Raw genomic sequence first — 14,400 nt, 5'->3', positions numbered from 1 at the left:
ATCTTCTGTAATGCAATTACCAAAACAAAAATGTCATACATTCTGGATTAATTACAAATCAACTGAAATATTGCAAGCCTTTTATTATTTTAATATTATGGCTTACATCTTAAGAAAACTCAAAAATCCTATCTCAAAATATTAGAATATCATGAAAAAGTAATTTTTGTTTTTGTAATTGCATTACAGAGGATAAACAACTTTATCACAATATTCTAATTTTCTGAGACAGTCCTGTACCTCAAGGACTCTGGTTTGGTAATTCCAACCTCAGCATATATACACCAATATATTCAATACCTCTCCTCCGTACATAACCAAACCATCCCAGGCTGGCCTGTCTGACCTTATCTCTAAAACATTTAACATGTGTTATTCCTTTGATGGACTCATTCCTGACCCTATCCATCCTCATCACCCCCAAAGAGAAACTCAACATCTTTATCTCTGCTACCTCCAGCTCTGCCCCCAGTCTTTTCCTCAACGGAATTCTCTCTAAAAGCCTGTATACTTGACCAACAATTTTTTGAAGCTATTCAGGCAAATAGAACAACTGAACAACGAGCAAAATCTAAAAAAGTTAAAAAACAAACACAGTGACAAAGTCACTGATCAAATTTAAGACTCATTTAGAATAAGTACAAGAAACACAAACTGGTGAAGTATATCAAAATATGGACAGGGAGAACAAAGAAATTCATTTGCTAGTCACTTTGATTGCAATTGTCGTCCTGTTTTCTTTGTTTCACCCCAGTGATCGTATAACAGAATTAAACAATTTCATACCAACTCAGTCCTTTATCATTTACCCTACATGAAATTTATATGGATGTGGTGCCTTTACAAAAATAACCAAAAACCATAATACCTGTATGATTCTGGCATATCAACGATATCTCCGTCAAGAAACAGGACTGTGGAGACTTTGTCATTGAAGCTGCACTAATCAATTATAACCACTGGATGGCAGTAAAACCAATGCAAATTTAATAGCACGCGAGGAGTTCAGTTAAAAATCCATTATTTGGTTAAATAGCAGTATTAACTATTCATTTAAACTACAGTCGTCATATAGAGACCCTTAAAATTATCTGATTTCTGTAGGTAGACCATCGTAGATGGTGTGGTGATCCCTTCTTTTACTTGTAATAAAGAGGAGGCGGCACGGTGGCACAGTGTCCCCGTGTCTGTGTGGGTTTCTTCCGGGTTTTCTGGTTTCCTCCCACAATCCGAAAACATGCAGCAGGTTAATTGGAAAAAAATGAGAAAAATTGGCCCGAATGAGTGAGTGAATGTTTTTCAGTCTATATATGTGGCCCTGCAATTAACTGGCGACCACTCCAGGGTGTGCCCTGGCTCTTGCCTGATGACAGCTGGGATAGGCTCCAGCATCCCCTGTGACCCTGAGTGTAGGATAAGCAGAAGACGATGGATGGATGGAAGATTTAAAGTCTCAAGTTTATTATTTTTGGCATTGTCACCATTATCATGTTTTTTTCAGAACATATGATGAACATATAAGACCGGAACAAGACAGGAGTCACACTTTGCTCAGAACATTGATCACAGCACACAACTGAATGGCAATGATATTGCAAGTGACCTTCAGGAAATAAAAAAATACATAAAATCCAAATAAATACAACTTCTATTACAGTTATTGGATACATCTTGTGATGCAGAATCTTGGCTACATCACCAGTGATAGTACCTGGGGCCACAGGAGGTTTCAGGTCTTTCAACATCAGACCCCCCCACCCAGGCTGGGAATGATCAGCTCCTGGACTATGTCCAAGAATTGCTCATCCACTCTTTGTCCATCTGTATCCACAGCCATCGTGACGCTCTATCATCAGCCTCAAAAGTTGAGTCGATGGCTCTCCTCTTGCGTGCACTTGTGATGCCCAGGAGACTGTAGGCCTTGTCTGCGAAGCCTCTTCCCCCAATCTCAATGGGCAGGCATTGTGCATGCCACCCCCGTCTACGGCAATCCTCCACTAGCTCTGCATACTTCCCCCTCTTTCTCCTTCTGGCTTCCTCCATTCTTTTCCTCCCAGGGCACTGTCAGATCAAACATGATGACATGATTGGATGACTCAGAGTGATGTCCGTCCTCAGGTTGGTTTCCATGATGTTTGCATGAAAACACCCTTAGCTGCCAGTCCCTTCCTGCTTGGGAGACCTGTTTGGGTCTTCTGTTGGGGAGGAGGTTGTTCTCCAGCTCTTATGAATGTTATTCCACGCCTCGGTGGTTGCAGGTGCTTGCTGTCGTCGATGGCAGTATTCATGGACTCATTAACTGCCTTCAGCACCCGGTCCTGGCACCTTCGATAGCGGCCATCTCCGAGTGCTTTAGGACAGCTGCTGAGGATATGCTCCACAGTTCCTCTTCCTTGGCACAAGGGACATACTGGGATTTTGACCTTGCCCCAAAGGAAGATGTTTGATGGGCTAGGCAGGACATCGCAGATGGACTGAATGAGAAATCTGATGTAGAGGGGTTAAGCCCTCCACAACTCAGGCCATGAGATCTTCCTGTCCATGTCTTCTTACCGTCTGGTCCAAGCGCCTTGTCAACCCCAACCACTGGCTTGCACGCTGCTCTTCGACTCCAGCCTTCACTTTGAGTTGGACCCGGTCCCACCTTTCCTTGCCCTTGAACCTGCTAAGGTGGGTTGTTGGTATGGTTCCTAGTCCTACCCGACCAGTTGCCACAGATCCACAAGCCACAAGCTCTTTGTGGAACAGCCATGTTTCTGCCTGGTCCACAGCCTCCTGTGCCCTCCACCTTCTGCCACTCACCAGAGTACTACAGATGCAGTATTTGCTTTGAGGATGCTAATAGAGAAGTGAAGAGGAGGCCAGAGGGAGCTTCATTGTGTCTTTGTAGACCTAGAAAAAGCATATGACAGGGTGCCAAGAGAGGAGTTCTGGTATTGTATGAAGAAATCTGGCATGGCAGAGAGGTATGTTTGACTGGTGCAGGACATGTATGCTAGGTGTGAGACAATGGTACGGTGTGCTGTAGGGGTAACAGAGAAGTTCAAGGTGGAGGTGGGACTCCATTAGGGATCAGCTCTGAGCCCCTTCTTGTTTGCAGTGGTGATGGACAGGCTGACAGATGAGGTTAGACAGGAATCTCCATGGACCATGACATTTGCAGATGACATTGTGATCTGTAGTGAGAGCAGAAAACAGGTCGAGGAAAATCTAGAGAGATGGTGGTATGCGCAGGAAAGGAGAGGAGTGAAGGTTAGTCACAGCAAGACAGAGTATATGTGTGTGAATGAGAGGAACCTGAGTGGAACAGTTAGGCTACAGGCAGTGGACATCAAGACATTGGAGGATTTCAGGTACTTGGGGTCAACAGTCCAGAGCAACGGAGAGTGTGGAAAAGAGGATAAGTGACAGGATCAAGCAGGTTGGAAAGGGTGGAGAAAAGTGTCAGGGGTACTATGCAATAGAAGACTATTGCCGAGAATGAAAGGAAATGTGTACAAGATAGTGGTGAGACCAGCGATGGCCAAGAAACTGTTACAATGACGAAAAGACAGGAGGCAGAGCTAGAGGTCGCAGAGATAAAAATGTTGAGGTTCTCTTTGGAGTGACCAGGATGGATAGGATCAGGAATGAGTCTGTAAGAGGAACAACACATGTTAGATTTTTTTGGAGTCAGAGAAGCCAGACTGAGATGGTTCGGTCATGTACAGAGGAAGGATAGTGAAAATATTGGTGGAATATTAGTGGCTGGAATTGGAGCTGCCAGGCAGGAGGTCTCGAGAAAGACCAAGGAGAAGATTTATGGAGGTAGTGAGAGAGGATATGAAGGTAGTTGGTGCGAGAGAGGAGGATACAGAGAATAGGGTTAGATGGAGAAGGTTGATTCGTTGTGGCAATCCCTGAAGGGAAAAGCCAAAAAGAGAAGAAGAGGAGGAGGAAGATGAAAAAATCATGGTCTGGAAATATGAAAAATGCAACATCTCTATTTGCTTGCAAGATCTGCAAGAAAAAGCAACAGTATGTTGAAGTCAAGCTTGAAATATGAAACGTCCATTTGAGATAATTTAAACCACTAACAAAGGAGCAGTGTCTTAGTCACATCCCTCTCAACCACACGATGGCGCAAGTATTGCGTCTTTCCTCTTCCACAACTGAATGTAGGTCACCAAGAGGTCACATTAAAAAAATAAATTGAAAAAGAAGGTTGATCCATCTGTGTGTGTGTCTCTGTGTGCTATACATTTGCATATATGTGTGTAAGTATTGGTGTCTATCGTTTAGTACTATTGACTGTCATTAAAATCAGCTTCGTACACAGTTTGTGGAAAAAACAAGTGTATAAGAATATTAAACGCATTCACTCTCATCTTTTATTCATGTTTCGATATAAACATAGGGAATTATTTATTTATTATTTCAAAGCATTAACCATCAAATAATACTAAATCTCAACAGATGGCACGCACCGTGACGAGCGTTTTAAAAAGACATGTGTATCACTGATGTCATACCTTCACGGTGTAAATTTTGCCGTTTTTAGGGGTTATTACCTGATCCAGGACCCCAACAGGAACTGAAAGCGCCGCTGCTTTTCCTTTTCCTCCTGTTGCCAACCTGGGAAGCCCGGCTAATGAAAAGCGCTAGCGACAGAGCCCTCCATTGGCTGTCCCGACTGCCGAAGCTGGCAGGCGGTGGCGACAAGCAAGGACTACACTAACGGACCCTTCGATGGACTAATAAATAGGAAACTCAGACGGGGACTTGTGGAATATACGCTTTTTATTTGCGTTTTGGATCTCCGAGACGGACGAAAGCTTCGGTTACGCTGAACGTTGGCTGGAAGTTTCTGAGTTGAGCCGTGATGTGGTGACGCGACTCCACCGAATAGACGGGAAGCTAACGTTAGCTGATGAGCTAAAACTACTTTATACTTCAATCGGTTCAGCAGAGATCTTTACAAGTATTGGATGATTTTTTATTTTGTCGGAGTCGGGCCACGCAAAGCTGATGGCCGTGAAATATCTTAGCATGCTGTCCCCTATTCTACACAGTAGATCAAATTATTTGACTAATACCAGACGCCGTCGAAGCTAAGTTAGTATATGAAACCAGCAAGCGTTGGCTACCTAGCTGGCTAGTCGCTAACGTCGGCTAGCTGTCGACTTTAAACTGACTTAAAGCCAAAGAATTCTGCTTTAAATTAGCTAAGGCTAGCGAGCTTACAACAGTTTCCACGTCACCTGACTGTATCATTAATTGTCTAACAGTAATAAATTGTCAGGTTTTAAGAGATGGACTTTCGTTGTGATGTTGGCAGAGTGGTTTAAAAAGTGAAGATTGACACTTTACTTCGAAATTTAAATATGCAATCATCGAATCACCAGCTTACTTAATACAAGGTTGCTAACGTCGAGCTAGCCGGCCAAACTTGGAATACTGCCCCCTTCTCAGTGGATTTCGCTCTGAGGCCTTTAGGAAGTTTTTTCCCCGTTTTTCACCGTGAATACCCAATTCACAGCCTTAATACATCGCCGCCTTTGATGGAAACACAAATTTACCGACTGTGGATAACGCCAAATCTCAATAACGTTGTTTCATAAAGTTGGAGAACCTGGACTCTGTTTACCCGTCTGTAAAAAAGTGGATTGAGTTACAGAAGTTTTTGGAATAACGCTCTTCTTTAAAGGTGAGACACCCTGAACGTTTCCTCTGTAGGTTAAACAAATGACCCGGAAGAATTTTGTTTACATATTTGTTTTGAAAGTGAGTGTTTTACTTCTCAAGTGACTCTGTGCGATTGAAGTAGTCCTACATGGATATGGTCGAATTAACTTGAAATTGCCAACTCATGTTCACTTTTAATTTGCCTCAGTAACTTAATTCAACAAATATGCCTTAAATTGAACCCGGGAAATATGATGAAAACAAGCAAATAAGGAAAACTTAAAGATAATCTAAAAGTACATTCATCACACTAAGGCTAAATTAATCAAATTAAAAGTTGCAATATAAGGGGATATTTTACTGCAAACATCAAAACAAGTGCTGGAAGCACTTTCTCAGGATCCCTAGTGAGAGAGAAACCCACATTCTTTCTGTCAAATATGGCCAGTCTGTGACGTCTAGACATGGATCAGTTCCTGATAATATTTTTAGAAAATGCGTATGTGAATTTGCACCTTTTATCTTTCACAACTTTTCACATCCACCTTTCTTACACTTAGACAATAATAATTGCCTAAAGTGAATCAATAATATAAACATAAAAAAATGTTGGTAAATGTTTGAAGTTCAAATACTGAAATGTGTTTGTAAAGGTCCCATCTGTCATGCTAGTTCACATTTGTCTTAAAGCAGCAAACCTATTTCTTCAGAATTTCATTGGCACTAAAATATAATTGAAATTTCACTACACTTGATGCCAAAGGCACATCGAAATTATCTTTGTGATGAGTATTCAATGTTACTTCTTCCATTCCTAACCAGATATCATTCAAATCCCAAAAATGAAAATCTGTGTTGCATCTCTTTGAAAATGAATGTGTAAATAAGTGCAAAGTGGCAATGTCCCTTGGGCTTGGCATTTTGGTCTCTTTTGGTCCTGGTGTCATCAGTTTCCTTCACTGCTTTTCACATAATAAGAAGCTAGAGGTATTGTTCAAGTTAGTCCCCTTCAGTATACTGGATCCTTATCTTGGATTGTCATCTTTACTTTTTGATGTATGGGATGTCCAGTGCTTAGTTAAATGTGGACCCACCATCTGTCGCTCCTGGATGCTAGCTGACCCCTCCCCCTCATAAACAGCCTGAGTGGCTTGACCTGGATATGCTGTGTTGGTGTTTTTGTTTTGCACATGGTAAATTAGGTTTGGTTTTCTCCTTTCTTTGTTTAATATCATTTATGTATATCGTGTACACAACTAAAGATGTAATGTGGAGTTTCCTGTAACAACTTTATCCTAGCTTGCTCAGCCTCACATTTGCTTGAAGATGCATTACAGAGTTGGTTCACTGAACCGAACACTGGTTTATGAAAGCAAATAGCTTTTGGCATCTCAGGCGATGCAGAGAATTAGACAAAGGCATTTCTGTGGCTGCCACTAAGTTCCTCCTCCACTTGTTCCAATTTGTAAATTGTTCTTCCTTGTAGGTATGCTAAATCCAGTTCACATGATCCTTGGATTTTTTTGTCTAGCTGTTTGTCTACATGACCTAAACTCCTTGGTGTGCAGGGTGGTAGTAAAGCTACACATCTTCCCACAAAGTTCTTCACTGACAAACATTACCAAATAGACTACTGGTGTTTAAGTTCTCTAAGTCAGTGAAGCTCTTGATTTGGTTTTTTCTTCTCCCCTCTTAACAGAGGTAATGTCTTGACTATTTACACTGAGCAGCTGTTTTCCTGTACCATTTAAAAAGCAGCAACAATAATTAAAAAAATTTGAAAAAATGCTAAAAAGACTGACATGTTTGAAATCAGCCCAAAACTTTTTAATCAGTGTAAAAGGTAGCACTATTGATTTAGTGCTCCCCATACAGCAGACCAATGAGGCCTGCAAATCCTTCATCTGAATTTTGTATTTTTCATAATCCCAAAGACTGACAGTTTATAAGTTTCACTCTCCTTTTTTTTTTTTTTTTTTTTTGCTACTTCCCTCTCAAGAAACTGAAATTAAAAAGCTAAAAAGGGTATTTCAAATCAGCCCAATGATACATTACCCCTCACTATGACTAATCAGCTGAGCAGGTCAAATTGTTTTACCAAAACCCTTCCCCTCTAATGTTCAACAAGTTCAGCCATGTGACTGGGCTTTAGTTGTTGTGTGATACAACAATGTCGTGTGTAAGACACGGGAGCCACTCTTAAATTCTTAACTATTCTACACAGAATTCAATCATTGCTTTGTTGAGCAAATGATAAAAAATTGATTGATCAAGTAACTCTGTGATCAGCCAACTGTACTTTAGCCTCTTGCCAAGTGTCAACTTACAGCCCCTGGGTCTGTGGGTTGAGGAACTTCTTTCTGAGTTGTTTTGATCTTGGACTTCAACCTCTCTCTCCTTGAGAAGTAATGATCCTTGAGGTTTATGGTGTTCCTTTAGTAGCCAAGCATCCCAATTATCATCATGGCCAAAGTATATGTATAAGCTGATTGGTCTCAGTCATGGTCCTTGTGATATTTCTGCTTGGTGCCGTTTTCACATCCTTTAGTAGACTTTCAGATGATACTTGGTCCCTTAGTCCAGGATATTTTTGCCAGGCTGCCAGGTGCCCAGTTTAGTAATGATGTTTAACCTCTGGTTGGGTGCCTTCTTGTTAAAGGAATCTATTTTGTAAGTGCTTGTTGGCGCTTTGTATCCGGTCTCAAAGTATGGGCATGATGATGGTGTCCGAATTTCCGACTATAGCATGTTTCCTGGACATCATCTGTGTCCAGTAATGGTAGTTGCTGTCTATGGATTTTTGAACATTGGTTTTGAAGTCGATTGTCAGCCTATATACCGGATTTGGTGGCATCTATGCATCCTACAACCTCCTCATGTAGTCCCCTCACATTTGGTTTAAATTAACAAGAAGAAATAACTAAATAATGTCTATCCATCCATCCGTCTGTCTGTCTGTCTGTCTCTCTCTCATACAAACACACACACACACACATATATATATATACATAAATATATATACATATATAAAATGAACTTCATTAAAAACAAAACTATAAAAGAGGCAGTTTGGTTCAGGTGGTAAGGGCTGTCGTTTTGGAACAGAAAGTTCCTTGTTTCATTCTGAGCTCCTCCTAGCCAGTGTTGCTGAGCAAGACACTGAGACCCCTGGCTCTACTCAGTGGCTGCTGACTGCTCAAAGTATTCGAGATAAAAACGTTATACAGTTTATATATTTGTATAATTTCATTCCAGGCGGTTATTAAGCTCTGCTATGGTTTCTATATTACATGTACCAGCATCCTGGATGCAACCTTTATATATTTAATGTATGCATCAATATGGGGTTATGCATCTGAGTTCTCTGCTGATTTGTACTTAATGTGTAGATTGTCATTTTCTATAGATGGTTGCTGGCTGTTTTAATGCTTGCATATGTTTTCGCATGTATGTTAAGGGAACTTGCTTGCAAAGTTGACATTTAACTAAAGAACTCAAGGACCATCACTTAGTCCTTGGCTAAGTGAATAGTTTTGGTTTTGCTCTCTTGAGTGGAGCAATATTGTGTATTAATATTGATTTTATACATATTTTATTTTATGCATTGCTGAATATAACTCAGCACCTTGACGAGCTCTGTTCAACCAGCTTTTGATATTCAGAAGGGACTCTAATGCAGCTGATTTCATTAGTATCTGTTAAATAATGTTAAATAATGTTCAACAATGGATTCAACATAATATTTGTATTTTACGCAAAAGGTTGTAACTGCCAAGCAGGAGGTCTAGAGGAGGACTAAAGAGGAGATTTATGGATGTAGAAAAAGAGAACATGAAGTTAGTTTGTGCGAGAGGATGCAGAGAATAGGGTTAGATGGAGGAAGTTGATTTGCTGTGGCCATCCCTGAAGGGAGCTGTATTTTATGTAAGCTTTCATGTGATGAATTAAAAAACACTTCTGTAGTTTGCTTATTATTTGCGATGGCAGTTTTGTCTGACATTTTTGAGAAAGATAAGGCAGCTTATATGTCTGTTTTCTCAAAATAGTTTCTTGTTTTCTGCTCTTGTACTGGTGCTTAGTATCTTAATAGAACATTAATAATACACTTTTAGTTGGCTATCATATATGGGTTGTTTAGCTAGCTAGACTGTGAGGTTCTCTGTGGCTGCTTGGAAATTCAGTATAACTTAATTATAACCTGTCTTTGTTCAACAGCTTTTGTACAATTAACCGTACTGTTTTTTTTTTTCTTGTGTTTTTTTTTTTTTTGTGATTCTCTCCCTGCACCTTGAGGAATTAACATGTGGTTCTGAAATAGCCTTACCTGTCACCAGTTGCGCTGCTTGTGAGTTTTTAGTTAAAAATCTATAAGTCTGTTTCTTTTTTCCAAAAGCGGTATTTTTTAATTTTAATTGTTATCTCGCCCATGATTTAGCCTGTGTGAATCTGTGTGTTGGAGCCATGGATGAGGAAGTAAGCTTTGCCCAAATGTCGTGCTTTTTAAGATATACCTGGTCCATCACTCTAAGGGTCCCAGCTAAGGGGTCTCAATAAATGGCTGACTTATATATGAATAACCCCTATATTCTTAAAATTTGTTTTGCTAGCTGATTTCAGGTTAGTTTGCAAAAATGTCAATGAATGCATTACGTGTGTTGATATATAGTTGTGGGTGTGACGCCACCGCTCTACCCCAAAATCAGACTAAAAATAATATCAGTGGAGCAAAATTGGGTAGATGTAGATACAATTGTAATAAGAATGTAATGAGTCATTTAACTATTTACATGGACAAAATAACCTGAAGAAAGGGAGTGGGATTTGGACAGAGTGTGAGAGTATTTTGTGGAAGAGATGGGATCGGGATAAAAAAAATAATTCCACCGTCAGTCCTCAGGTTAAAAAGAAAGATTGCTTAAAAGATTGCATTAAAAATTGCATTAAATTGTGCTTGGGGTTTACAATGAATTGTAAATATTTGAAAATAACAGATGTATCAGTGTCGTTAAATGTTTAGTGTATTGTGTGTTTTTTTCTTTTTAATATATCCACAAGTATTACTCTTTTGCAGTACTTCCAACATATGTAAATTGACATTGGGAGATTTGTACTTATCTTTTCCGTGTGTATGTCCCTAATTGTTTCTTCGCTCATACCCTTACCCTGTGTTTATACAATCCATGTTACAGATGATGTGCGAGGTGATGCCCACCATCAGTGAGGCTGAAGGGCATGGCGGGGGAGGTGGCAATGGCCATCGAGGCTCTGGCTCCCCACTGCAGTCTGACTCTGAAGGACATTTTGAATCACTGATGGTGTCTATGCTGGAGGAGAGGGATCGGCTTCTGGAGACTCTGAGAGAGACTCAGGAGAATCTGGGTTTGACTCAGGGTAAATTGCACGAAGTTAGCCATGAAAGGGACTCACTCCAGAGACAACTAAACACTGCTTTACCACAGGTGAGTGTGAAAGAAAACCCATTAATCTTTTTAGGTTTTTCAGTTATATGCATGCATTATACTTTGTTGTGCAGGGGAAAATTGATATTTTTTGGATCTACTCCACTTACCACCAAGTGTCTATAAAGCAGAGACATAATTTGTGTTTTTCTCATATTTGTGTAATTTGCAATGTTAAATCAACCACCACAATTACACAAAAAGATGTGCTGTGTAGGCTTATTTAATAGGAAAATAAGAGGTCCCCGGATCAATTTTAGATTTCTATGAAAAGGCAACACTCTGCTTGTAGCATCACCTGAAGCGTTAATTATAGGTCACAGGCTTTGTAACCCTTGGCTCCACGTGTCTTGCAGTGATACACGTGTTTAGTTGTATCTGTGCTATCCTGGTTTGCAAAACTGTACTGTTTACTGTCATCAAGAGTTCTTGGGACAGTATTCCATGGATTTGCTTTCCTGCCTTCTTTTTAACAAAGTTTTGTATTTGTTAGATATCATACAGTGCACATTATTGCAAAGGGTTCCTTATACTTATTTCACTGCTCCTTTTTGGCTCTGGTTTAATAGTTTAAATAACTTACAGAAAATTGAGATCCGAGCTATGTCATGCACTCTGTGATATTCATTGATTGGGTGTCTCCTCCCTCATTCATTAGCACACAGGACATGGAATCCCTTGTGCCAAAATCCTAGGAAAAAAAACATGTCTATAAGCCCAGGCTATAGGGAAGCTATCTAAAACAAACAAGCCAGCTACTAGCCGGCTACCACCCCACCAGCCAGACACCACTTGCCTACACTAACCAACAACACCCTAAAGCATATCATCAGGGTTTTCTAGTGGGCACCTTCCATCGTCAGTGTTTTGTTGCGTTAGGCCCACGACACCTCATGAGCTTGAAAGTGAAATCGAGCTTCCTGGAAACACCCCCCTCCATGCAACATTGCTGTTCCAAAAGCTAACTATCTTTCATTAGAAACCTAACCACCAACCATGCTTCCTCCTTAGCCACAACCAATCACTAGCTTGTTCTGCTGTCCAAGACATGTTACTGACCGCAAGTTTCAGGCTCCATCTGCAAATGGCCAACTTGGTCAGTAAGGCATCGACAGACTTTGCCACAAACCCAAGACAGCCCACCTGTATACGTTGCACTCAAGCTGTCCAACTTCGCTGCTCTGCCTCTGCTGCCATCGCAGCATACCTATCTTTTTTACGCTCACTAGCCTTGTCAACTTGATCCTCCCAGAGGACCATAAGTTCAATTAAGATATACTATCCTCTCTACCCCAGACCCCAGCAACAAATTCGGCTGTAGCCGGGTGCTAGGTATATATGATGGTACCATCAGCTGCTCGTTAAGATCAGTCATCAGCTCCCAGGCTCCGCCTACACTTAGCTGCCCTGTGTGGTGCCTGGTCCTAAATGATCTAACCTTTTCTCCCCAGTTTACAAATTTAATCTGCCTAACCTCCCTATTACCAAGTACAGAATTTATCTCTAAATGTTTTTCTTCTACTGCTGCAACCCAACATTACAGGACCTGGTTGTGACGCCATGTGTATCGTGCCTGGGAAAGACTAACCTAGACAGCGTTGGACTCTGAGCCATAGCCTAATAACTGAACTGAACACCCTTTCAAGCTTTTCTACCTTTGACTGGGGAATGTCATACATTGTTAGCGGCCACATCAGCCAAGGCAACAGCACAAACAGCAAACACCACAACTTCAACTTCCCTGGGAGCCCTGACCTATCTATACGTAAAATGCCCGGACTCATTTCCTGCTTCAACTGCTCAAATTGTCCCTTATCATTAGGTCTTGCATCAAACCATCTATCCAGACTCTTCACCGGTTTCTCTGATACTGTAGGCACCATCACCATTTATCATAAACCCCTTGTCTACTACCTTCCTTTTAATGACTGGAATACTCCTAGACTTACTTGGCTTAACTTTCATTCTAGCCCACTGCAGATTACGATCTCACTTCTCCAACAATCTGCTGGTACATGGCATAGTTGATGTCACTGTCGTCATGTCATCCATGTAAGCCCTAATTGGAGGGAGATGCAGCCCTCCCTGAAGCCTTTCTCCACTTACTACCCATTTTGAAGCCCCAATAATTACCTTCAGTGCCATAATAAAAGCTAATGGAAAAATTGTGCACTCTGCCATAATGGCTATCTCCAGCTGCTGCCATGCTGTAGTCCACTCTACCGTAGTAAAGCAGAGCTAAATATCAGCAAAGTATACTTTTACTAAATTCTTTACACTGCCTGGCACTCTAAAGAAATCAAAAGCCTCCCATAACAGCCTATGTGGCACTGACCCGAGAGCATTGGCCAGGTCTAAAACACTACATGTAAATCCCTCTTCTCACTCCTAGCTGACTGGATTTGGTGCCAAATCATGCTGGTGTGCTCTAAGCACTCTGAGAAGCGGGGAATTCCAGCGTTTTGCACCGAAGTATCAATTAGTCTATTCTTTCCTAGGTAACGAGATAATCTCTGTGCCCTCCACACTAAAGAAAATCTTCCCATCAACATTGAGCAAGCTGATTTGTCTATACTGACTTCTGTCTTCCAAATCCCTCTCCTTTGGAATGAAGATTCCCACTGCAGTGTGCTAAGCCTTGGGAATAACATGCTTCTTTCAAAGTACCTTCATCAGTTTCCACAGAAACTTCAACACATCCAGTGCACTCTTATGTAGTTGGTAGGGCACTGCATTAGGTTCTGGGGCTGAAGAGGCTCTTGTTTGCTTCACTACTTCCTGAACCTCCTTCCACCTTGGTGGACTATCATCACACAAACATATCTACCTCCCCAATAGGTGGAATATCAGAGGGAAGTACCATCTCTCTGTTGTTCCCTATCTTTGTGCAACCCCTGCAAATACTCCTCAAGGTTCTACTTGAGCAACAACTAAGCAACAACTTTACCCTAAAAAAAGCAATGCTAGCTCGCTCTTTCCTTTTCCTATGTTTCCTAACATTCTCTGCTCTTCTAAGCACTACCAATCGTCCCTTCAATTCTACCTGCAGACAATCAATTCCAACCTTCTCAACCTCTGACGCTTTCCTTCACTGCCTCTTAAGCTGTCTTCTCTCTTGAACTAGTCTATCGATCGCTTTTTGATGCCTAGATCTAACTCCTTCACCCGGTGGTTTCTTCCTCTCCTTAACAATACCAAATCTTTCCCTGCCATGCTCATATATGAGGTTGCCTATCTTTTCCAACTCTCAGCAGTCCCTTTTAATGTTTCAAACATT

General features: G+C 41.1%; 1 protein-coding gene across 12 annotated transcripts in view; it reads left to right on the top strand.

The window, feature by feature from the left end:
* The first annotated feature begins 4,748 nt into the window (after positions 1–4,748).
* Positions 4,749–14,400, top strand: part of ppfia1 (PTPRF interacting protein alpha 1) — a 44,055-nt gene continuing 34,403 nt past the window's right edge. For 11 of the 12 annotated variants that reach the window (XM_086143828.1, XM_086143832.1, XM_086143833.1 and 8 more), the window contains exon 1: positions 7,631–11,123. In XM_086143828.1, coding sequence (XP_085999954.1) covers positions 10,845–11,123 — 279 coding nt within the window. In that variant the 5' untranslated portion in view covers positions 7,631–10,844. Of the gene's footprint in view, positions 5,687–7,630; positions 11,124–14,400 lie in introns of those variants that run through there. The other variant, XM_086143823.1, reaches the window with a different exon arrangement.

Source organism: Fistularia commersonii, chromosome 3, assembly GCF_037954325.1.
Source record: "Fistularia commersonii isolate RoL2024-O1a breed Wild chromosome 3, RoL_Fcom_v1.0, whole genome shotgun sequence".
NCBI classification, from domain to species: Eukaryota; Metazoa; Chordata; class Actinopteri; order Syngnathiformes; family Fistulariidae; genus Fistularia; species Fistularia commersonii.
This window is presented reverse-complemented; position numbering and strand designations above follow the sequence as displayed.